Raw genomic sequence first — 25,430 nt, 5'->3', positions numbered from 1 at the left:
AACAGAATACAATGATTTGCAAATACTTTTCAACTTATAATAAATTGAATACACTACAAAGACAAGATATTCAATGTTCAAACTGAAAACTTTATTGTTTTTTTGCAAATATTCACTCATTTCGAATTTGATGCCTGCAAGGCGTTCCAAAAGAGCTGGGACAGCGGCAACGAAAAACTGGGAGAGTTGAGGAAAGCTCAAAAAACACCTGTGAAACATTGCACAGGTGAACAGGTTTGGTGAGTGCCATGATTGGGTATAAAAGGAGCACCCCCAAAAGGCTCAGTCGTTCACAAGAAAGGATGGGGTGAGGTTCACCACTTTGTGAACAACTGCTTGAGCAAATAGTTGAACAGTTTAAAAACAATGGGCCTCATTCACCAATATCCTCTTAAGAATCTTCTTAGATTCTTTCTTAAGTTGTTCTTAAGAGGTTCATTAAGAAAACCCTACGTCAGATTCACTAACTCATTCGTAAGCCTCAGAATTGTTCGCAGCTGTGTTCTTACATTAATGAAAGCCATAGGAGCAATATATATGCCATTGTTTTGCGGGCCTTGGATGGAGAAATGCCACGTATAAATATGGTGGGGGGGTTACTAATTGATGGCATGTTTCCAATTTACTTGATTTATCTTAAATCATTGGCACATTTAATTTATTTTAGAATTTAAATTCTTTCTAAATTACCAAAAATATGAAATGAATAAATAAATGAATAAATATGACAGAATTATCACTGTAATATTGCATTTTATTGAACTACACAAGAGAAGAAAACACAACCATGCCAACATTTCGGCACTGAAATGTGCGTAAGAGTACTCAGGAGTGTTCGTAGGATTTGTTCTTGCCTAAGAAAAAATCCTAGATAAGAAAAAATTCATGAATGCCCAAAATCTTCGTAAAATCTTCGGAAGTGGGACATAAGAACAAATTTGTTCGTAAGAACGGTTCATGAATGAGGCCCAATGTTTCTCAACATACAATTGCAAGGAATTTAGAGATTTCATAATCTATGATCCATAAGGTCGTCAAAAGATTCAGAGAATCTGGAGAAATCTCTGCACGTAAGCAACAAGGTCAAAAAACAATAGTGAATGCCCGAGACCTTTGATCAGTCAGGTGGCAGTGCAACAAAAACTGACATCATTCCGTAAAGAACATTACCACGTGGGCTAGGGAATACTTTGGAAAACCATTGTCAGTTAACACAGTTAACAATCTACAAGTGGGAGCTCTACCATGCTAAGTGAAAGCCGTATACCAACAACATCCAGAATCACAGCCGGCTTCTCTGGGCCCGAGCTCATCTGAGCTGGACTGACGAACAGTGGAAAAGTGTGCTGTGGGCTGATGAGTCCACATTTCAAATTGTTTTTGGAAATCATGGACATCATGTTCTCTGGGCCAAAGAGTAAAAGGACTATCCAGATTGTTATCAGCGCAAAGTTCAAAAGCCAGCATCTGTGTTGGTATGGGGGTGTGTTAGTGCCCATGACATGGGTAACTTGCACATCAGTGAAGGCACCATAAATGCTGAAAGGTACATACAGGTTTTGGAACAACATATGCTGCCATCAGAGCAACATCTTTTTCAGGGACATCCCTGCTTAATTCAGCAAGACAATGCTAAGCCACATTCTGCACGTCTGTCACAACAGCGTGGCTTTGTATTAAGAGAATGTGGGTACTAGACTGGCCTGCCTGCATCCCAGACATGTCTCCCACTGAAAATGTGTGGCACATTATGAAGCACAAAATACGACAACGGAGACCACGGACTGTTGAGCAACTGAAGTCCTACATGAAGCAAGAATGGGAAAGAATTCCACCTACAAAGCTTCAACAATTAGTGTCCTCTGTTCCCACACGCTTATTGAGTGTTGTTTAAAGAAAAGGTTATGTAGCACAGTGCTAAACATGCCCCTGTCCTAGCTCTTTGTGTTGCAGGCATCGAACTCAAATTGACTGAATAAACAAGTTTAGCAGTTTGAACATTAAATATCCCGCTTTGTAGTGTATTCAATTGAATATAAGTTGAAAAGGATTTGCAAATCATTGTATTCTGTTTTTGAAAATATGTTAGCAAAGAAGTTTTTATCTGTAGTCTCAGCCCTATGTGAAGGACACAAGCTAAAGTCAGCCTTAAACAACATGTTTACATATGTTTAAACTGATCAAGCAGATTGGCCGATATCAGCTGCTGACTTTTTCTTTCTGCTTTTCCCTCTTCAGGTCATGAGAAGAGCAGGAAAGCCTGACCTGATGGAGTATGGGGAGGAGAAAGCTGGCAACACAAATCCTGCTTTCTGTGACACTGATACAGACTTATAAATGTTTTATAGATGTTTGTCAGGAAATTATTCAGAAAACATATTTTTTTTCTATGGAATAAAACAACTCAGTGTCAATGAATGAGTTAAATTATAAAACAAGAGTTCCTCTGTCACCCAGGATCTGATCCTCCCCTTAAGAATTAGTTATATATTAACTCTTCATGTTAAATATTGAATTTTGGTATATAAAATTTAAATCATGCCAGCTGGCCAAAGAGACCTGTTTGAAGGGGAAGGAGTTGTCATTCTCAGGTGGAATAAAGGTTAGTCAGCTTACCTGCACTTCACTGTCATTAGGAGGTGATGGATTTGTATTCAAAGCTGCAAACTGAACTGTTTCAATAACTGAATACTTAATACTGTCATTTCCAGGTTTGGTTCAACAGACAGAAATGTCAGGGGATTATCTGGTAGCTGGCTCCTTTGTGATTGCAGACTTTGTGGTGTTTGCTCTCACGCTGGTGGTATCTGCTGCTGTGGGTTTCTATTTTGCCTGGGCCAGCAGGGGCCAACAAAGCTCCAGAGACTTCCTAACTGCGGGTCGAAAATTGACTGCATTGCCCGTCTCCATGTCCATGACTGCAAGCTACATGTCATCCATCACAGTGCTGTCCAACCCAGCTGAGGTAAAGTTGATACAATGTTTGAGATTAATGTTCAAATGCAGAAATACGCAAACAAAAATACAAAGAGACTATTTCTGGCAAGTCATCAAGTGCAGTTATCTTAAACTAAAACAGCAGACCTCTTGAAAAACACTGAGGAATTTATTTTAGTTATATTTTCTTTAATGTACAGTGATCTACCAGAACTTTAGAGAAAACATGCAGACGTATATTTCAGCCTTTGAAAACAGAAAGGCTTTTTCTTTAGCGGTTTACTATTGTGCTTTTAGGACACTAACTGAACATATTTATTAAATATATTTAGTTATCCAACAACATAAAATAGCACCCATATAGACGTTATGTATTAGTTAACATTGTTATTATTCAAAGTAAAATGAAAGTCCATTGCTTCATTTTACTCACTGTTTCATTGTTTTGTTTTAGGTCATTTCATAGGGAACTTCACTCATTGAAAATACACTTGCATTGTAGGTGTACTGCTTTGGAGCCATCTTTGCATACCTTTGTGTTTCCTATGTTTTGTCAACGGTGGTTGTGTCGGAGGTCTTTCTCCCAATCTACTACAGGCTGGGCATCAACAGCATTTATGAGGTAAGTGAGATTTAGGAGGTTTTGATCTCACATTTATTTACTGTAATCTTTATACTTATGTCATAGGCTACTTAAGGAATTAAATTTTTTTCCCTGGTTGTAATGCTCTCACACAGCCATCATGAACTCCCCCGCATGGGCTTGGAATGAAGTTTCATCTAATATTTTAAATAAATACTATTTTTATTATCTGTTTCAAGAGAGTAGTTATCTAACTTAAGTCAGAGTCCTGCATGGGTGAAAAATAATGTAGCCTACTGTGTCGGACACATATGCGGATCGGGTCGTACGCCTGGAGAGGCGGGTCGGGTTTTACGACTGCCATTTATATTTCATATGAGCTCATTCATGCATGCTTGCGCCCTCCCAGAACTCCCATTCCCTACGCTGTCTTACTCCTTGAGTTTTGAAAATTGCGTCCGTCCAATTTTCCCTCGGACGTCGGTATCAATTTATAGCGGGTCGGCTCGGGTGCGGAATGTAATTTGTGCTACTGTCGGAAAACTGGTCGGATGCGGTGACCCGTGCAGGACTCTGCTCTAAGTGACCATTTTAATCCTCTAGCTAATTATCAAGCTAAATATCCAACATGCTAGTTAACATCAAAGATTGTGGTGGAAGACGGTGGTAAAATTTTTTTCTTTCTCTAACACTGGATTTATTTATGCCTGAATTTTTAAGGTGTGGCGGCTTTTATTTTGCCGTGGCAGTGCGCCACAGTCAGTTACATGTAGGGGAAACCCTGCCTGGTATGAAGGAGAAAAAAAAGGAGACATCAGCAGAGACTGGAGAGGGAACTCTACCAGTGATGTGCACAAGGGGGGGGCAGGGGGGGCAGTCGCCCCCTTTCGTGGCCCAATTGTTGAAAAACGCGCGTTAAAGTGCCCTCCTGAGAGCCAAAACGCGCAATAAAGTGCCCTCCTGAGAGCCAAAAAAGCATGTCAAAGTGCCCTCTTGGTTAGCAAAACACACTAAACTGTCCCCTTGGCTGGTTAAAACATGATAAACTGCCCTCTTGGGAGCCAAAACGCATGCTAAAGTGCCCTCTTGGGAGCCAAAATGCACGCTAAATTGCCCTCCTGGGAGCCAAAACGCGCGCTAAAGTGCCGTCTTGGGAGCCAAAATGCACGCCAAAGTGCCCTTCTTTTCGCCCCTGCCCTTCAAAAAGTCTGCGCACGCCACTGAACTCTACGGTACCAAAGGACAGATGTGGCAGATGATTCAAAATATAAAGCTACAGTATTTACATTTACACTTGATACATGTCATTCTACAACCCTAATGTTGTGAAATGACAGTTCAATAAACCTTTGGACTTTTGAACCTTTAGCCCTTTTCAGACAGAGATTCCGCAATAATGCTATCAAGGCTTGCCCTTACATCACCTTTATTTTTTCACTCTGCACCAGACAGCGCCAGCATAATATTTACTGAAAGCAGCAGTGGAATGATGTTCTCTGATTAGCGTTTCGACAGATGAAATGTCATAATGATCAGTGGTTATGAGTCTTGACAACTTCACACTACATGCCTGTCTAAGTAAAATATCAATAAATGGGTTCATTACATATAGTTACATGTAAAATAGACTGTCAACATTGTCTTTCTATACATGTTATGTTTCTGTCAAGTATCTGGAGCTGCGATTCAACAAAGCAACCCGTCTGCTGGGAACTGTGCTCTGCATTCTTAATATAGTGAGTAAGAAAGAATAACACAGAGTAACACCACTCTCTCAGGGCAGCAAATGTGACACTAAGGGTCATTTATGACTGTATAATTTCTCTCTGTCTGTCACAGACCCTCTTCAGTGGAATCGTTATTTATGGCCCAGCTCTAGCTTTCAGCCAAAGTAAGTTTTTTGGTTTTGACAGGAACTAAAAAAGCAGTAAAGGAGTGTGGTTTGTCTGGCAGATATGAAACATCATTAAGTAAAATTTAAGGTTTAGATTAGATTAGAATGTGAGCTGAGGCTTTGTGATAAATACGATATCATCAGCATATCGTGATAACAGATGCTGTCCCCTTCAGCTGCAACTTTAAGCCAAAGTAAGTTGTTTTCTGTCCACAGCGGTCAGTCAGGCTCACAGTTCACATCAGATTCATACATGATGACACTTAAAGCTGTTTGATAACCTGCTCTCTCTCTCTTTCCAGTTATTGATCTGGATCTGTGGGGTGGAATTATTTCAACAGGCATTGTGTGTACGCTTTACTGCACATTGGTTAGTAAGTAACTACAGACATAAGACTGCCTATATAAGTTTTACTGTGTACAGTAAGGTACAAAATCAAATGTCGACAGGCTTATCAATCTCTCCTTTGACCCACTGGTTAACGGAATTTTATGATGCACAATGCACAGAAAACACATTAAAATGGACACTGGCCTCCCACCTCCATATTCTCAACTGGAAGCCTAAACATCTCTCTCGGGCAGAGAGCACTCCTGATTGGTTGACGTGCTTGATGTTTGCTTGAGATACCTGGATTTGAATTGAGATATCATTGCAACATCTGTTTGTGGTCTGCATTGTTACAGGGTGGACTGAAGGCGGTAGTCTGGACTGATGTGTTCCAGGTAAGCTTCTGGTTAGAAAACCTACACAAAGTTACGGTGCTATGACTTGTGCCACTTACAATGAATATACTGTACACCAGCGCGTCATACATAGCACCATAACCACCCACAGAAAGGAAATACATTTAATGTTACCACATTTTCATTTAACTCATGACTATATTTCTGAATAATACCGAATCAGTTAAACATAATCCATGTAAAAAAGTCAAATGCAACAACCTGGTATAACCAGATCCAGTTTGGACCCAAACTAAAAGCCTTGTATTTTATCTTCTAGCTTGGAATAATGCTTGCAGGTTACCTGGCTGTCATCGTCCAGGCTGTGATCTTACAAGGAGGAGTTCACAATATCTTCTCAGATGCACAACAAGGAGGGAGACTCAACTTTCTGGAGTGAGTAGGTAGAAGGATCAGAATGACATTGTTACCAAGTTATATATATATATATATATATCATATCTCTTCCCTCCTCTTTTTTTTCTTTTTTTAATTTCGAACGATAATCAGGACAATGACATTATTATAATAAATTAAAGGTGGAGGGTTGGGGCCGGACTGGATTGGTTGAAGGTGGGGGTGAGCGGGGGCACCATGCCTGGTTTTCTTGGGGCATGGCGGGGCTCCGGTGGGGGCGTGTGGGGCGGAGTGGTTGGGCTCTTCCTATCCCCCTCTCTTGCACAATAGAAAAATAATTTTAAAAAATAAATAAACAAATAACTTTAAAAAAAACCCACTCTTCAGCGGGCAGACCTCCTCCCAGGGGGCTGGGAGTTGCCCAGACCAGGAAGTGGCACAGGAGGTCAGATCAAAAAAATAAAAAAACAAATAAATGAAATACAACTAAATACACCCCTAATTGCATTATATTATCATCATTGTAAAATAAATGATTAATTAATATTCCAATAATTAGACTCATGATAGTCATTGTCATGATATATTGGCTTACATTAGGTTGTATTCACACATATAATGTTCACATATATATTATGTTATTATACATTATACTGTACTACATTAAAACATGATATATTATAATATCTCGTTTAGCCCTGTATTACATTATCATATCTCACATTATCTCTTCACACTATATTAGGTTAAATCATATTGCATCTTTTTATTATAATATCTCGTATTGCCCTATATTGTCTTATTTTATCTTAAATTATCTAGTTACATTATATAAGGTTAAACTATATGACACTTTACTATGTTAATATATCCCACATCATATTGCAGATTATTATTATTTGTTTATCTATTTTTTTTTTACCTTTTCTTTCCTCCTCCTCCTCTTTTCATATTTACACTTTTTACTTTGTTTACTTCTTTATTTTTATTGTATCATCTATCTATGCCATATTACATATGTATAAAATGCCATACTATCTGCCTCTCAGCCACTTGTATGCACGCATGCACGCACACACGCACACACACCCATACACACACACACACACACACACACCACTAGACTACCTATATACATTCATCATAACTTACGTTGTTTTCTGTTATCTGTGCTGTATGTCCACTGTATATATTTGTAGTCAGCATGATGTGTTGTATTTGTCCCTTTTGTCACCCTGTCTGTCACAGAATTTCACCAATAAAGAAAAAAAATAATAATAATAAAAATGACATAATTGCTGGAGCTTTTTCCCAGTGCCAGAGAGAGAATTACCCGTTTTATTCAAAACTTGCATCTCAACTTTTAGTAATAGATGTTATTTTTTGTACTGGCATGGCAGTGATTTTCTGACCATAAAAACAGGAATTTAATTTCAGTGTTGTTTTATTGAACCAGAAACCATCCTTTTATTTTGTTACACCAGCTTTGACATAAATCCTCTGAGGAGACACACTTTTTGGACCATCGTCATCGGAGCAACATTTAGCTGGATTGCTGTCAGCGGGACTAACCAAACCATGGTTCAGAGAATCATCAGCTGCAAGAGCATCACTCATGCCAGAGTGTGAGTCACATTTTGCTCATTTTATTTGGCATTTAATCAAATTTTTCTTTGAAACTCAACATTTCAAGAGGGATTAGTTGGAGTGAGTGGAGTATGTTTCTTTGATAATAAGCTATGCACAAATTTGCATTTTTATACTTGGCTGTTGCCAAAATTGCAAATTTCAAAATCTGCTGGTAGTGGCTTCTCAGAGTAAATGTAGAGTCCTTATAGTAGTGACTTCATGTTTGTCTAGTTCTAATTTTGATTTTTTTGTTTGCCTCTAGAAAATGTCAGGTTTTTTTCCTCTTTAGAACAGTGATTAAATGTAGTGCAGGTGTACCTTAAAGAACATTTAAATAGATAATGAATAACTTTACTTTGGTCAGATGAAGTAACAGATTTACTCTCATCTCTGACTGTCAGGATTAATCAGTATTTACATCAAACAGAATTCATATAGCATTAAAGTCATCTTAGGGCATATCAACCCATCAAAAGGGAAAATTGATAGCCTATTACCACACCACAGTTAATATGAATAATCGCGAACATCAACCTCACAGTGATCACAGGAAAAGTATTTATTTTTCATGTTCATATCAATTCATTCATTGCATTACCAATAACATATAGACCCATGGACCCTATCAGATGTTTTAAGCATCCATCATCATATTCACTGCATCAAACGTTGACACAGATGCTGAGAGTGTTGAATTATTTCATAATTTTTTCAGGCTGCAATTGTTTGTATTCATATATTTTACATTTGGTTGTATTGAGTTTGTCTGTTTCTTTCTTGTTCCAGAGCTATCTATATCAACATGTTAGGTCTGTGCACCTTCCTGACGGGTTCAGTGTTTGCAGGGTTGTGCCTTTATTCAGTCTATAAGGACTGTGACCCATGGACGGCTGGACTTATTACGGCTCCTGATCAGGTATGACCGAGTTATGCACAGCATAGCTGAGTTATGGTTGTCAAGAGTTTAAACACAGCAGACACACTGTGTATCTGTGTACAAGTAGACAACAATGAATGTGCTTCTGGTGTAAACATTTCTTTGATGATTTCTTATCACGTATGTTAATCCCTGTGATCTCTTCTCTACAGCTGATGCCTTATTTGGTGATGGACATCATGACAGGCTATCCTGGCCTTCCCGGACTATTTTTTGCTGCAGTATGTAGCGGCTCGCTAAGGTATGTATGTTATAGTTGCTAGAATGTTTACACACCGCCCTCTTCAGTCAACTGATTTGATGAGCACCCGATATCAACTTGTCATATCCAGCACTCCAAAGTGACACTGGCTGTTAAAAACTTGTATGAATATGATGGTTCTGCTAGTTTTTGTAATTTTGTTGTCATTTCACCCCAGCACAGTGTCTTCCAGCATAAATGCACTGGCTGCGGTAACACTGGAGGACCTGATCAAACCGTACACGAACATGTCTGAGAAACATCTTTTCTGGATGTCCAAAGGACTGAGTAAGTGGATGTCCTTGTCTGCAGGTCAACCTGTACATCAGGGAAATGATTTACCTGAGGAGCCCCACTTAGTGACTGAGGCTGTAACTCTGGTAACTAAATTGTCCAGAATTAAAATGTCACTCTGACATGATTTGCAGGTATTTTCTATGGTGCTTTATGCATTAGCATGGCTGGACTGGCCTCAGTCTTGGGAGGGATGATGCAGGTATAGTAGATCTTTTAATACATAAGCATGATCACTTCCGGATGTATAAATCTAAGTGAGAATCATCAATGTTTTGTTAGTTTGAAAAAACTCTTACAGTATAACTCAACAACCAACCAATTGCTTCAAAAGACTCCTAAAGCTGCGGCGAAACTGTAGATGTGTGTCTCCTTAAACAGGCAGGGGCCATCATTTCGAGTGCCTTTGGAGGTCCTTTATTTGGTGTTGTCACATTGGGTATCCTCTGTCCATTTGCTAATTCCAAAGTAAGTATTTCCTCTTAAAACAATAGCTTTTGCTTCTTCCAGTTTATTTAACTCATGATTAAGAAAATCGGAAATCAAACGCTTTTGTCTTTCTTCACTACTACCGTTTGCTGCTTATTTTCTAATTTGAAAATGAACGATGGTATTAAAAGAAATATAACCACAAATGGCGACAGACAGGGTCCAAGCACACTGTATGGTTTCAGAGAGCAAGGCACTTGACCAAACACTGAGCCATTAGCCTGCACCTTTTAGCGGCACCTTTAACTTGAGCATAATCACCACTTTCAGCAGAACTTAGGGTAGAAAAAACATCTGGGCCTCTTCTGTGAATGCTCACTGCAACAAAGTTTTCTGACTATCTGGCCATCCTCTGACCTCTGCCACACTGATCAATGCAAAAAAATTTGTCCGGGTCGTTTTTCATCAAATCTAGGCATTAGGCGCAAACTCCCAGGCAAAATCAAACCCACTCCAGGAGGCACTGAACCAGCTCACCATTTACCACTTATTACCCACTTTTTACCTCCATCAAAGAGACATAAAATAAGTGTCCACAACTTCTACTTTAACTGTAATTGAGGGTTTATTACATAAAGTTAGCAAGGGCCAAGCATGCAGCTCAAAACTTCTCAATTATAATTCATTACCAAGAATACCTACTGTTAAAAATCCCAATTCAGTAAATAAAAGATTAATCTAAAAGTCCAAACTCCATGTCTGCAGAGTGAACAAACGAACTCCAGTGTCCAAATTATAATCCACAGATGGTTGGTAAAAATAGTTAATCCTGCTTGTGCTCTGTTTTCCTTGGATCGGACTGTGAATCTCTTGAGGAAGAACATTGTGTTGTTTGGACTTTTATACTCTCCGATATGGCCATCTATTGCTTACGAGGGAGATTTTGCTTACTTCCTTATAAGGCCATTCAGCCGCTTCTAGTAGCACAATGACATACTCGTCATCTGTTGCTCCTCTTTTGCTTCACAAACTCATTGCGAAATCTCAACCTTTACCCCACTACAGCTTATATATTACTTTGGTCTGATTAATCTCTTCATTTGATTCTGGACAGTTTGTAGAAATTTCAACTCTTTCGACAACATCCCAAGGAACGAAATAAAGCAGTCTAAGTCACCCAATACACAACCACAGGGAGATTGCGTGATTAAAGATCGTCCCCCCCTAACTGCCTAGCCCAAACTGACTAACTGCACCCTGTGAGTACTGGCAGTGGGTATTTATGCACCTACAAACTGTCTACTGGGGGGGAGACAAACTGCCCCAGCCAATACTTCGGGGTGCTCCCGAGAGAATGTTACTAGTCGCACGGACAGCACAAAAAAATAACAAACTGAAAGAAAGACAAAATAAAATCAGTAACCTCGCCTTGCGAGATAACTGCTGCTACACCCTATCTGGGGGATATAATGAATGCTCCAGCTAGACAGCACATATGGCACAGCTACCCAGCTACAGTTGTCCCCATAGCCGCATACTGCATAACCCACACTCACCATTCTCCTTGGATACCCAGTTTATATGCAACTTAACAGCATAGAGAACTACACTGTCTCAACCCTTGCTCAACTTACCACCAAAAAAAAATGACATTGTGGGTGTCCCAACACCACTACACTCCTCAGTCGTGCCTCAGAAAAATTCGCCCCCGTACAGTTGTCTTAGGTGAAAATTTAAAACTATTTCTGATGTAGCGTTGGGTGATTTAACATAGGGTCACCTCCATTTTGCAGCCAGCATCAAGTGGCCATTCAAGGAAGTGCAGTTTTTAATATCTCTACTTTGACAGAGGTTGCTGTTTGCCAAATTTGTTGTTATAACGCCACCATCTGGCCAACTGGTATATATTTTTTTGCTTCTGAGAAGTAGGTGAGATTTCCAACGTATCTACTAAGTTTTGGAACTACAGTTTATAGACTTTCTCAGACCCAGAAGCTCAATCTCTTAAAAAGAACAAGAACAACAACACATCTTATGCTACAACGAGAAGAACTCCTTCATTTCAAACCAAGTTTTTCTCTAAGTTCCAGTTTGGGGAATATAAAGTACTCAATCACATTTTTTTTTTAAGCCCATTAATTTAATATAAATATTGTCATTTTTTTTTATTTATTTTTTTTGACTGTGAGTAGTTTCATGATATTTTATCTGCTGTTTTTCTAAAGGGAGGTTTTTCCAGCCTTGTGTCAGGGTTGCTTGTGTCCTGTGGTGTGAGCATTGCATCCGTGATATACCCTCCCCCTCCTGAGATGACCCGACCTCTGTCACTGACCATTGACGGTTGTAACTTCACTACTACAGACAGCCCCAACTGGACCTCTACTGCTTTTCCAACACAGCCGACTTTCATCACAGCCACCACAGCCACACTCCAGTAAGTGTGTAACTGAAGAGCCATTACATTCAAGTCCTTGCCAAACATGATCATCCCTCGAGTCAGGCTGTTTGATATGTTTTTCAATTATGATGAATAATAAATCCATATTGTTCATGTCGATCTCTGCTGAAGAGCTCAAATTAAACAGAATATAATTTAACTGGAAATGAATGTGCACTCCTGTTGATACACTACAATGACTGAACATGTACTGTTTTCTGTCACCACCAGACCTCTGCAGGGAGATTACTGGCACTCTCCTTCTTACCTTTACATCGGTATCATTGGAGCTGTAACATCTGTCAGTGTGGGACTGCTAGTCAGCCTGTTAACAGGTACAGAAATATCTTCTGTTGGCACTGGTTAGAAATACATCAGATCTCATTGTCCTACTGTTCTGTACATTTCAGGAGGCTTGAGGACCAGGGTGGAATCAAGGCTTACATTACTGAAAGAAGACACAACTTTGTATCACGTATTCACTTTTATCAAAGACAGAGTAAGTGCTGCAGTTTAGTTCAGTTCAATCAACTTATTTCTCAGGGTCAGTGCAAATCAGTGAACATCCCTGCAAATATACTAGTAAAGAAGTTTTTTTATCTGTTGTCTCAGCCCTGTGTGAAGTACACAAACTAAAGTCAGCCTTAAACAACACGTTTTCATATGTTTAAATTGATAAAGCAGATTGGCTCATAGCTGACTCTCTTAGTGGGATAATTCAGTTTTCTCTTGTGACTTCTCTTTAATCTGATATTTAGTTGAGACTTAGAAAAGCTACTCAGAGGGGGAGGAGCCACTCCTTGAATACTTTTTATAGGAAGAGACACATGTTTGCATGCAGATTTTCCCAGCTCAGAGGGTTTTATTTTTCAGCATATGACAGGAGGAAAACAATGCCGCTTACTATAGACTGATATCAGCTGCTGACTTTGTCTTTCTGCTTTTCCCTCTTCAGGTCATGAGAAGAGCAGGAAAGCCTGACCTGACGGAATATGGCGAGGAGAAAGCTGGCAACACAAATCCTGCTTTCTGTGACACGGATACAGACTTATGAATGTTTTATAGATGTTTGTCAGAAAATGTCTGGATTCAATAATATCAAATATAAATAAATATAAAGTAGGACAAAGGTTCATCCTTTAGTCTTCTACAAGAAAAGTCGTCAAAGATTTAAATCAAAGAAAACAGTTTTCTGTAATTAATTACAAGCCAGGATATCACTCCTTTAAATGTTTATCTGTACTTTTAGTTCTCTATCATATTGTGATCATTAATACATTTGAACATGTAATTTCAAATAGAAACTAAAATATCAATTAGGGAATACAGTGCTGACGTTTCACTCCGACATTTGATATATTATTAATTCACTGAAGTTTCATCAACCTAATACTCTACTCAGTATTAGACTGATAAGTTCTTCATATGTACATCTACATAGTTCTTTACATCCGTTCTTGTCACCGTCATGTCCGCAATTCAAAAATTTCACTCTATGTGCACTATTTTCTGCTGGCAGATAACTGGTACTCTCTGTTCTACCGTTACTTCAGTCCCATTGAAACCATGATAACTATCACTGTGGAATTATTAGTCAGCATTTTCAGGGGAGATTGCGCTTTTGCAGTTGCAGCCCCCCAACTCTGGAATGAGTTGCCTCTACATGAGGCTGGCCTCCGCTCTCATTTAAATCACTTCTCAACACACATTTTTATTCCTTGGTTTTTGATTTAGCAGGACAGTTGCCGTTCTTGTTAAGGTCGTTTTGTTTTATTGTGGCGTTTTCCTATGCTGACTTTTTCTGACTGTTGCTGTCACTACGGATGGCAGCAGCTCAGATGCAGACCACCAAGAAGCTGAGGTTGTACGGTTCCAAAGCTCAGGTCACTGTGACCTCGCAAAACGGTCTTTTGTGCATAACTCAAGATTTCATTTGCAAACTATGAAGGAATGGCTCGCGTATGTTGAATACGATAAAATGAAAATTGAGGACTTTATATCCAAAAGGTTAAAGGTCAATTTCACTGCGATGTCATAACGTTTGCTAGTGTCTAACTTCTGGCCATTATTCAGCACCATAACTCAGAAATGAAGGCCACCTGAAAACTGTGCTGATTGCACAGATATTCACGTGTGTCGCATGTGTAAGACATCCGTGTTTTAAAATGTGTGGCTTCATTGCAGCAGCACTAGTAGACATACAGCAGTGGTCCACCACAAGCTCATTGGTTTTTGCTGATATTGAGCTTCAGGTGATTGTTGTTTCATCATGTGATGAAGCTCTCTATATGCTTCTGTACTCCTCCTCTGAGTGAAATTCAGTGGAAATTATTCACTTGAATCACATATGTCAATATTGTGACAACTTCCATTTTGCTGAAAACGACACGTATTACATTTTATTTACAGCTTATTACAGGAGTCTGGACAGATGTGGGTTTAAACCACAAGTTGGCTGCTGCAGAGGCATTTATCCGCGATGTGGTCATTTTTTACTTTTAATTTCGTGTGTCAGTTTTTGACACAAACAAACACATATATTTCCAGATTTTAATAGTATAACCTCATGCATGCAATGGCAGTAAAAGAGTCCAAATGTTGAGCAACACTGCTGTGATTTTATAATTTAGTTTATGACACAAAACATCAGTTTTAAAACACTGCTTTTTATCGAATAGTGCAATGATACATAGTCCCGTACATTCACTCATCAAGACACGTGACCATGTATTTACAAATATATACACTGAAATACATTGTACAACACGATTCAGTCAATCTGACACCTAAGGCTCCTCCACGTTATTACAGACCAGGCGCAGGCCTGCATGTGTGTTAGCTGTGAACCCTGACACTATAATCAGAACACTCCTTTCAAAACAGACATTAAATTAATTCATCTTGATCAAGAACTGGCTGATTTCTACTCCTGGAGAACAACCTATGATATTAACAGAGATGTTCTGATGTTTCTGAACGAGTATTGCCAGATTTTTTTAAACACCTGTACACTACTAAACCTGTATGGATGTATAGAAATCTGTTGACTGCATACAGGTGTGCAGGATGCTGCTGGCAGGTAGTATGTCCAGTCTGTGTTTAGGCAGTATAGGAGCCCTTCTCCATCATGATATCAGGACAAACCCAGATAGTATCGCAGATACAGTAGTTAGGATTTAAAACGGTGGCTTTAAAGGTACAACTTGTGTATAAAAAAGTTAATTCTGTAACAGCTTCATCATCATCACCACATTCTGGCACTTCTATCAGACTGATTTTCCCTTTCCATTGTGTGGCAAGTTTTTTAATTTATTTATGTATGAATGTCATAAGGGCAACTGTTGTGTTTTCCTTCAGAATTATGTGCTGAGACTGCATCTCAACTGTAAAGCTGTTGCATTCACTCCCTGTATTTCCTTTCAGAAGTGTATTCTGATGCTGTATACTGAGTCATTTCTCTGGATCATAATACCTCTTCTTCATAGCTCGATATTTCCTGAGGAAATAGAGAGCCTCCAGCTCTTTGATGACAAAGTCTCCGCGGGCCACCAGCTTCTTGATTTGTTCTGGGTCTGTCAGGTCTTTATTCTTCAGGAACGCTGCCTTGAGACGTCCTCTGAAATAGGCTGCCCCCTTCGGGTACTCACGGCCGAGATACAGCATCTTGTGGAGGACGAGACACACATTAAAGCCATTTGTTTTACACTAGTGTGTCCGTGTGTGTTGTTGACCAGTTCACTTACAGTTTTGTAAAGCCTGATGACCTCCCCCCTTAAATTGTTGGCCATGTCAGAAACGAGGTGGCCTTTGACCACTTCTGAAACGAGAAGATACACGAAATCGTTCGTCAACAGGGATTACGATGACAACAGAAACACCATAAGGCGTGTGTGAGGGAAGAAAAGAGAAGAGATAGAAGAGTTGTTAGCCACATGTAATCAATCCCACTGACATTAGCAAGCTACAACTGAACGGCTAGCATCTTTGTTAGCATTCATCATTTACAGACTGTATTTAAAACCATGTTAAGCGATAGATTCATATTTACATGCGGCGTATTGTTGAGTGGATTTATCGAAGCGCTGCGGTAAAGAAGAAATGTCTCCTTTTCTTTGTCCTTCCTCTGCCTAACAGTGGACAGCTCAGCTGTACACACAGCCGTACGTCCTTCCGTTGTGTCGTAAATGAAAACAGATAACCGCGCATGCGTGAAAGTTTCCATGGCAACCTGACGCTGTAGAGCTTTTCTGTTTTATCATGGTGAGTTTTTACTACCTCTTTGAACAAATTGCCCCTTTTTTTTTAGCGTGAATTGATGTCATATTGAAATAATATGAAGTATGCTATACTCAAATAAAGTCAGTTGTTACGAAACATCGAAAGTATAGTGAATGACGACCTGTTTATACGAACTTCCAGGACAGTAAATGCAGCAGTCAACTGGACTGCGTAGCTTTCACGTTAGCAAGAAAAGTCCTTGATGCTCTTTCTTTTCTTAATTTTCTCACTTATTTCTAAGCTTGTGACTCAAATGAATGCTTCAAACCCTTATTTAACCTTATCTCATCTCTGCTTTCTCCTGCGAGTGATAGTCTCCCAAGAAAGGAAAGGTATGAGCCAAAGTCAGTCAGCACATTTATAGAGTTTATCTGTGATCATAGTTATGTAGTTGAAGACGTATGCAGACAGGCATAGAGTACACCATCCTACTGCTACAGTCATTGTCCCTTGTATGGTTGGCTAACAATAATTCACATTTGTATGGTCCCAGTGTGGACCCACACTTCTCCCTAATATAAGTGAAGTAGTGAGTTGATTTATAATGTTTTGCTGGTTTCAAGTCATCCAAAAAGCAACCGAAGCTGAGCAAGGCCCAGAAGGCCAAGCTGCAGCAAGAGGAGGCGGAGAGGAGGCTGCGAGAGGAAGGTAATCCGTATATCTGTCTCTGCTCATATCAACTGGGGCAAAATGAGATGCATGCCGGAAGCACTTGACATGAGGTTTCTTGTTTTTGCTTCTGACGACTACAGGATAAACAGTAGGGGTGTGCCAAAATATCGATATTATGATATATCGCGATATTTCGTCTTGAGGTACGTTATCGATACACTGGTGCCAAATATCGATATTTAAAAATGTGTAAAAAAAAAAATATATATTTTTTTTTTTTGGCCCACCACCACCACCCCTCTTCAGAGGACAGCTTTATCTTTATTCAAACATAGGTATACAACCAAATAAAATATAAAAAATGGTTTAAGAAGCTCTGAAACCCACACATATAGATATTTAATGATAGTTGTAGTCGGTGTGTGTGTTAAGAAGAGACTGTGCAATATACTCTTTGTTTACTTGGCTTTCATTCATGTGAAATTGATTGACAATGTTTTGTAATTCCTGAGAAATGGATTCAGTGCAGTCATTAAATTCTGAATTTCTTCAGTGACACAGATATCGTGATGTATCGTGGATGAAATTTCTTGCAATATATCGATTATCGCAGAATCGCTGTATCGTGATATTATCGTTATCGTGGGCAAAATATCGTGATAGTATCGTATCGCAAGGTACCTGGTGATACCCAGCCCTAGTAAACAGTATGTGTGCTTTTGTTTCACAGAGGAAGCACGACTGCAAGCAGAAAAAGAAGAGCAGGAAAAATTGGTGAGAGAGGCGAAGGAAAAGCAGCTGGAGGAGCTTGAGTTAAAGGTGAGGTGTCCCTACGGAATATAATCAGTGTTAAAGTCATACTAAAAGAGTGAAAGAAAAGATATCTTTTTAAAGTATTACTTTGGTAAAAGTGTTACCCATAAAAAAAACAGGGCTTGAGAAAGAGATTCTGACATTACACATGATCACATCTGATATAAGTTATTTTCTGGCAGTAAATATAGTGAAGTATAAAAGAAAATGACAAGTAAAAGTAAAGTACGATTTATAAACTGTATACTATGGGTGCAGCAATTACCTGCTTATTCAGTCATCGGATTAGATATTCAGCATCTTTCTCATTATTAGAATAATTTTTGAGCCAATAACAGGCAAAACATTTATTCACATGTCCTACTTTGGCTCTGATGCAGCATGTTCTATGCAAAGTAACTAGTAACTAAAGTTCTTAGATAAGTGTAGTAGGGTAAAAAGAATGATGCTTAACCTTAACCTACTTTTAAAATGTAGTGGTGTGGAAGTGCAAAGTAACAGAAAATGAAAAATACTCAAGGAAAGTTAGTACAAGTGCCCCAAAATTCTACTTGAGTGCAGTACCAGAGTAAATGTACTTAGTTACATTCCTTCACTGAATATAATACCATGTACAGACCGAAGACCAGAGCAGCAAATACTAAAATAGACATTTTTTTGGTGTCTTTAGTACGGACATACTGCTCTGCAGGTTTTTATGCTTATCTTCTGCTGGCAGGACCAAGGCCGCAGAGAAGGTGAGCTGAATGAACTCCGCCACCTGCTGGAGAAGAACCATACTGCAGTAATCAAATGGAAGACTGATGCTGAGGAGAGAGAGAAGGTCTGCGTCTTGCTTTTTGTCTGTGTGAGATATTTAGTGAGAGGGAGAAGCTGCAGGATGTCTGAAACATGTACTGTTGCCAATCATCAGTTTTCCACAAGCAAACAAGGCAATATAGTGCGAAAACGGACTCGCGCATGAAAAACAAGACTATGAATCGGATACAAAAAGAACAAAATGTTATCCGTCTGTCCCTCTCCAGACTCAATGGCTACAAATGATACACTCAACACAGAAAAAGTCACGCTCAGCACCCCTGGCAGATGTTCCCTGGCTAATATTAATACACAGCATGTTGTTTGTGTCCAGTGGGAGAAATACATGCGTTGTGATGGTACTCCAGACCCAGCGGTACAGCAGGATATTAACACGTATATGAGCTTATGGCGAGATGACCCAGAGGTCGACATCACGGTCGTGCTCAAGCAATGTAACCTCGCTCTACAGGTGAGTATCTCATGTGGAGAAGTGGACGTGCCGCACAGTTCAGTCAGTGAAGGGTCAAAAGTAAAGTTTTAATGATAAGTTAGCAAATATATCGGATATAGAGACCAAATATTCCTCCGGAGGGAAAAATTGCCTTAATTCATTTCATATTGTAAAAAAATTTATTGTAATCAATGAAGTAACTTAAAGGGTAAGTTCACCCAAAAATAAGAATTCAGTCATTAGCACACTGCTGTACTGCTCTGACAATACGCATTTCTTTTCAGATAGAAAGCCTATAAAAGTAATTAAGTAAGTCTTTCTGATAGTAAATGTCGTCCTTTGCAGCTGATCGAGGAGCTGGAGGTTCTGCTACGAGACGCCACACATCCGCAAGAGAGCCACAAGCACCAGGAGGCTCTTATAAATTTGCAGGAGCTAATCCACTGGAAACATCTCCTCGCCACTGAGGAGCTCCTCAAGGTACAAGAACCATGGTTCTACTCGTTTTTACACGCAGCGAAGCACTTTGTAACCATATGAATGAACAAGCCAATGTCACAAGCCTTCTTTTTTTTTAACCATCCCTGTTTTGTTTTTTTGTGTGGTGTGTCTCCCTGGTCATAGAGGGCCAGTGCCGACATCGACACAGAGACGGGCAACATGCAGACCGTGGTCAAAGACGATAACCTCACTCTGTGTCTCTGGGCCAACCTCAAGAAGAACCCAAGGTCTGTGGAAGAAAGGGCTACAAATACGTTATACGGGTTTAAAATGACAGAGAAAGGTTAGCAGCTGTGATTTCTGACATTTATCTGACAGGTATCCGACATTTATTCCTTACTTTTGAAAAGCAATAACAGAGTATGAAAACTTGATGATATGTTCCGCTGAGGGCATCTGTAATTTCTGTGGCCTCAGATGTTAAACTTTTAAAGGTAACAGCACCTCTCACTGGAACATTTTGTCTCTGGCCCATTCAGGTTTAAAGGGTTAAACTTTGAAGAGGCCGGTCTGGGCTTCGAGCTTCCCAAACAGCTGGCCGTGAGTAATGTCGCTGTACGGATCCTCCACACACGTTACGACCACCTGTCCCTGCTGGCCAGGATGGCTCACCTGAGGATACGTACCCCCAGCCACAGGTACGCATCTGAGAGTGCTCCTACACAGAAAATACGACAGAGATAATTACAATGTCTTTCTTCATCTGTTTGCTCCCAGGTCTCTAACGGGCATTGAGGAGGCTCCGGCAGACGTAGATATACCCAAGCAGGAGGAGGCTAAAGGAGAGGAGGAGGTGAAGGAGGACGACGAGACTCAGCAGCAAAGAGTGGACGAGGAGGTGCAGTCACTCCAAGGGTCTGAAGGGCGGAAGGTAGGATGAAACAAACACCTGCTGATCTGGAATTTGATGTGATGTTTTCATTCTTGTTGTGGACCTTTCTCACAGAGTGCGGCCAGTATACGGTCGGACGGACGAGAGAGCCAAGTACAGACCCAGATGGAGGCACTCGGTGGTAAGATGCCCAACCCGAATCCCCAAAGACGAAAAGACAACACCATATAAGTCAGATGTCACTCAAAATGATTGACAGGTCTTTTGATACACGACCCAATAGCATGCGACAACTAACCCCAAGTTTTTGTTCTTAATCGTAGATTTAAATTGATCTGTTTTATGATTGTAAAAATGAAGTTAATTCAGTTGAGAAATACAAATGAATCTTTCTTTCTGTCTTCTTTTTTTAATCTCCCCAGCTGAGGGTGACTTAACTTCTCCTACAGTGCAGCTGACAGCGATGTACGACAGTGCCCAGGTGGTGGATTTAATGCAGTACACACCTCTGGGTGGGGTCCTCTACTATGACGTGTTCCACCTCCCACCACAAGCCCACCAGGTCTGTGGATGGGAAATTAGACAGGTAAGGAAAAGCGTTTCAGTGCTGCTGCTGCACCAGGCCCTGCAGCTAAAGTCCATCTTACTATGTGTCCACGTGTTAACAGCTGTTGGACGAAGGGCTGCAGGTGTTCCCCTACCCGATGGAGAAGTCTCACTTAGACGACAGTGACGGGCCTAGCTGCCCTCCAGTTGGTGTAACTGTGACGCTGCCCGACTCGGTCGTCTTTTTGGAGGCTCCCCAAGTGGCTCGCTGGGATGCTGCAGGTAGGGTAGGCAGCAACACATTATATATCGTTTCTGTCGTGGAAAGATGTAAAAAAAAAAAAAAAGAAAAAAAAAAGAAAAAAGTGGACTGATTTAGAAAGGTTGGAACAGAAAAGTCAGGGACGCTGAAGTTGGTTGTTCATCTAGGGAAGCAGTGGAGGACGGATGGCATCAATGACGTCTCTTATGAGGAGGCGGAGGCCAAGATCTCCTTCACGATGGACTCTTTCCAGCCTGTTGTGCTGATGCAGGAAACATATGCAAACTTTCCCTTCCAGAGCTGGGAGCTCCGACCACTGGGCCAAGACTCAGCTCTTTTCACCGTCGATGGGGCACTCATCAAGCTCAGTGTCACGGTCCAGGTAAGAGACCGGAGAGAACTGTAACACAAGACTTAATCAGGAGACGTAGCCTGACTGCTACAGTGTGTGTATATGCGCTTACTTCACCAACAGGGTAATCAGTGTATGTTGCAGTCAGAGCAGGAGAGAGGCCTCTCTCACCTCACAGGGAAATGGATGAGCCGCCCCGCCCTGCAGAGAGCCATGCTCAACGCTGGGATCAACATCTTTGTGAACGAGTACACGGACAAATACGTCAGCGCCTGCGGCAAGGTCTGCATCTTTTATGTGTTGGCATTAAGAAAAGGAAGAACAGGAAGGTTTGGCTTAGTTATCCAATTATGTGAATGCCAAGTGTTGCAACATAGTGACAGCATGTATCCACAAATCATTGCGAGTGTGACAGGAAACTGGAGTTGACATGCTCTCCACTTCCCTCCCAGCATTGTTATTTTAACAAGTGCAGTGTTTATGCTGGTAACACACCGTCACCACAGTGCTTCCAACTAATACTACACGCCATTGGGAGCAGCTGTTTGAATGGCTGCGTGCAAAGAAAAATGCTGCGTCTCACTTTAATGCTCGATATCGTTTCTAAGCAGGATTTTAGCATGCGCTCGAAGCAGGGGGCATGCGTACTACATACAGTCCACTTTTGAGTGTGTGTGTTTTATACAGGCTAAGCTACTCAAGACAGGAAAATAATAACAGGAACTGTGGGTGCTTGATAAAAAAAACACCCCCAAAATATCTTGTAAACAATTTGAGCCCATCATTTTTTAAACGTAAGGATATGGAAAACTTCTCTTCCTTCAGCCGATTATTACAGTGCAGTAGATGAATATCATTTAATATGAAGCAGCCACAGCGTTACTTAAAAAAAATCTGCTCTGGTTTTGTCTCCTCATCAGGATCCGCTCACAGAACATGCAGCCTACGAACAGATGGCCCTGTTTGCCTCCGCTCTTGCTTTCTCTTGGAGCAAGTGGAATGCTAAATGTGGCGCTCAGCATCTGGTCTTGCAGGTATTCTCACTTACACATACTGTTTATATAAAGTTTCATTTAAGATTCTCCTCCTTTTTTTTCCTCCTCGTGTGGAAAAGTCTGAGGAGGGTGTACACCATCATGTGTCCCGTCAACACGGCGTCTGGAGTCACAAGCAGATGTTCATCCTAAACACTTCATCCTGTGACAATCAGGGGTTGTTGCTGTAGCATCGAGGAACTGCACCACAGCTGGAAGTTTACTGTTCCAACTGGGTGCCCCTAAAATAAGCAGCTTTGACATTAACACCTACAGGAACTGCAGTGCATAGATATGACCTTTTCAGAATGAGGAAGAGGGAAGTTGTATAGTATCAGTGAAAATATTGAATTCTCTTGCTCTGTTTTTACTGTTTGGACTTCCTGTTTCCTCTGCCAGGTGTGTGAGCACCTCAGCCCTGCCCCTGTGCCCAAGAGCGAGTGGAGTCTCTACCTGCTGGGTGCTCAGAGGAGTCAGAAGCTGGAAATCACAGAGCGGAGCGAGGCCTTCTCTCCTGACCATTATCCCGGCAGTGACTTTCACTCCACCTTCATCCACATGCTCCAGGACGACATGAGCGCTGACGGCCTAGCTAGGACCAGAGAATCCAGTTATCTGTTCATCGACACCGTACAGAGCCTTCTCTGCTCCACCAGACCACTGCTATATTCATAATCTGTCTGAAACTTTTTTTTTTTTTTTTTTTTAAATTAAAGCCATTATAAATACCTGAATGTGAAATATGCATTTGGATGTACATACGAACACACATCTTCTATTGTAGAATTGGCTACTTTATTTGTGCAAAGTCTCACGCATCTTCTTTGGAACATACAAAAGAGTATGAAGTTGAAAACGGTGACAACCACAGCAGAAAAATAAAAAAAAACCTTTGGTGATAAGACTGCAACAATGTAGAATTATAACTTAACAAAAATAAACAGATATTCACATCTTTCCACTCAGAACTAACAAACTCATAAATAGATTTCAGACATGGAAGATTTATTACCAGTGTTTATAGACTTAAAAATGATAAAATGTCCTCTGCAACCCATGAGGCAAAAGGCTGGTAGTATCTGTTTCCCTCAAGTGGATGAAATGTGTTTAAAAAAGCCACATGGCACAACCGAAGCAATCGTCTGCGATGTTTGTCCATGGGAATCTGGATAGCGGCCCGCTGCATGACTTAGTGGATCGCTGCCATCATTGTGATGAAGTTGTGACATGATTGGTCGACGCTGTGCCACCTCCGATGACTGAGCACGCCTGATTTGACAGATTGTGTTGGGTCCAAGTTGACAGTTGCTGGCAGCGCTGGTAAGACAACTGCATCATGATGTGCTATTGTTGAGCAGTCGATCGCAAACCACCTGTTACCGCTTCTTCTCTTAAAACACAGACACACACATACACACAGACTAATTTAGCAAACGTGAAGTGATGCATAAAATCCTCCATAGGGTTAGCTATCCCCTGAGGCCTGGCCTCAATGTGAGTCTCGTTTTAGGAATCTTCAGGCACCAGTAAAAATCCCAACAGCCTCTGCTCAGGACTGGTACACTACCTTTCCTTCATCACCACAGTGCACAGATCATTTCCTCAGAGAGCTGATGGGCAGTAACACCATCCACCCTGGATCTCAGGAGCTAGACGGGCGGCTGTCCGTTGTGTCGGAGCCCTGCGTAGGGCCACAGCAGCTGCTGGATAGTCATCCAGGAGTCCCCGGTCCCCACAGGGGCTGCATCTACCACCGGCTGCATCACCAGACTGGCCAGCAATGCCAAGAGACCTGCAGAGAAACAACACATTTTACCAGTATTGGGAAATGCTACTCTGTCACTGAGGTAGAAGAACACAGTCTGAGTTTTATAAATTACCAGAAAATGTTTACATGCTGTAATGTTCCAAATCAAGTTATTTTTCTTGTCCCAGTCTCTTTAAGGTCACCCCTCCCAAATAAGCCCAGTCAGCTCTGAATGGTTATCATTTGAAGGCACAGATTCTGAATACAAGCTGTGTGCATTTCCTGCATGGATTAAGAGTTTTAATTATTTTACAGAATCTATATAGCACCTAAACCTGCTTTATAGTCCAAAAAGACAGTAAATCTCACATTTCTACCATTGGCAACTTTTAAACCCGTTCTAGGGATAAACAGTGTACCTGCTAGCACCACTACCATGGCCAACCAAAGCCAGAGCCCCCTGCCACCTCTGGCTACTGCCGCTGCTGCAGCTGCCCGGGAAGTGGTCAGGCTGTGGGACAGAGAGTGGGCCACTCCTGGGTCTGTAGATGTAGGGCTGGAGGAAGGGCTCGGACTGGAGGTGTGCAACAAAGAGAGTAAAAGTGTTACCACAGGTTGGATATAAATTAAAAAACAGAGAGATGGAAAATGAAGACATAAAATATAGTCCAAGGCGAAGCGAGAGATTGAATAAGTTACCAAGAATGACGCATAGGGAAATCACTGAAAACTTTCAG

General features: G+C 40.8%; 4 protein-coding genes across 18 annotated transcripts in view; 2 read left to right on the top strand and 2 right to left on the bottom strand.

Moving 5' to 3' along the window:
• The first annotated feature begins 2,523 nt into the window (after positions 1–2,523).
• Positions 2,524–13,622, top strand: LOC115595275 (sodium-coupled monocarboxylate transporter 1-like). The gene is made up of 18 exons (XM_030439516.1): positions 2,524–2,602; positions 2,712–2,965; positions 3,440–3,559; positions 5,191–5,256; positions 5,360–5,411; positions 5,717–5,784; positions 6,102–6,140; positions 6,421–6,536; positions 7,982–8,122; positions 8,913–9,042; positions 9,216–9,304; positions 9,483–9,592; positions 9,733–9,800; positions 9,980–10,066; positions 12,253–12,461; positions 12,696–12,799; positions 12,875–12,963; positions 13,420–13,622. Exons 1-18 carry the CDS (start codon positions 2,539–2,541, stop codon positions 13,516–13,518), a joined length of 1,905 nt encoding a protein of 634 aa, XP_030295376.1. The 5' UTR covers positions 2,524–2,538; the 3' UTR covers positions 13,519–13,622.
• A 1,440-nt stretch (positions 13,623–15,062) lies between these two features.
• On the bottom strand, positions 15,063–16,674 carry lyrm5a (LYR motif containing 5a). 2 transcript variants are annotated; one of them, XM_030439520.1, is made up of 3 exons: positions 16,513–16,674; positions 16,208–16,281; positions 15,063–16,127 (listed from the first exon to the last, which is right to left on the bottom strand). In XM_030439520.1, the coding sequence occupies exons 2-3, from the start codon at positions 16,250–16,252 to the stop codon at positions 15,915–15,917; spliced, it is 258 nt and encodes an 85-aa protein (XP_030295380.1). In that variant the 5' UTR covers positions 16,253–16,281; positions 16,513–16,674; the 3' UTR covers positions 15,063–15,914. The 2 variants fall into 2 exon arrangements, with proteins under 2 accessions (XP_030295380.1, XP_030295381.1); XM_030439521.1 differs by having other exon boundaries at positions 16,208–16,278; positions 16,513–16,657.
• Positions 16,650–23,914, top strand: dnai7 (dynein axonemal intermediate chain 7). Of its 2 annotated transcripts, XM_030439514.1 has the most exons (17): positions 16,650–16,724; positions 17,057–17,074; positions 17,306–17,390; positions 18,085–18,173; positions 18,886–18,990; positions 19,300–19,437; positions 19,765–19,899; positions 20,044–20,147; positions 20,400–20,558; positions 20,638–20,791; positions 20,867–20,933; positions 21,175–21,338; positions 21,421–21,580; positions 21,728–21,942; positions 22,036–22,194; positions 22,833–22,946; positions 23,346–23,914. In XM_030439514.1, the coding sequence occupies exons 1-17, from the start codon at positions 16,722–16,724 to the stop codon at positions 23,619–23,621; spliced, it is 2,145 nt and encodes a 714-aa protein (XP_030295374.1). In that variant the 5' UTR covers positions 16,650–16,721; the 3' UTR covers positions 23,622–23,914. The 2 variants fall into 2 exon arrangements, with proteins under 2 accessions (XP_030295374.1, XP_030295375.1); XM_030439515.1 differs by lacking the exon at positions 17,057–17,074 and having other exon boundaries at positions 16,701–16,724.
• The window catches only part of lrmp (lymphoid-restricted membrane protein), a 33,574-nt gene continuing 31,866 nt past the window's right edge, over positions 23,723–25,430 (bottom strand). For 12 of the 13 annotated variants that reach the window (XM_030439503.1, XM_030439501.1, XM_030439511.1 and 9 more), the window contains 2 exons: positions 25,113–25,267; positions 23,723–24,738 (listed from right to left, as the gene is read on the bottom strand). In XM_030439503.1, the coding sequence (XP_030295363.1) occupies positions 24,596–24,738; positions 25,113–25,267 (298 nt within the window). In that variant the 3' untranslated portion in view covers positions 23,723–24,595. Of the gene's footprint in view, positions 24,739–25,112; positions 25,268–25,430 lie in introns of those variants that run through there. The other variant, XR_003986673.1, reaches the window with a different exon arrangement.

Source organism: Sparus aurata, chromosome 14, assembly GCF_900880675.1.
Source record: "Sparus aurata chromosome 14, fSpaAur1.1, whole genome shotgun sequence".
NCBI lineage: Eukaryota > Metazoa > Chordata > Actinopteri > Spariformes > Sparidae > Sparus > Sparus aurata.
The sequence above is the reverse complement of the archived record's forward strand: the minus strand, read 5'-3'. Positions and strand labels throughout refer to the sequence as shown.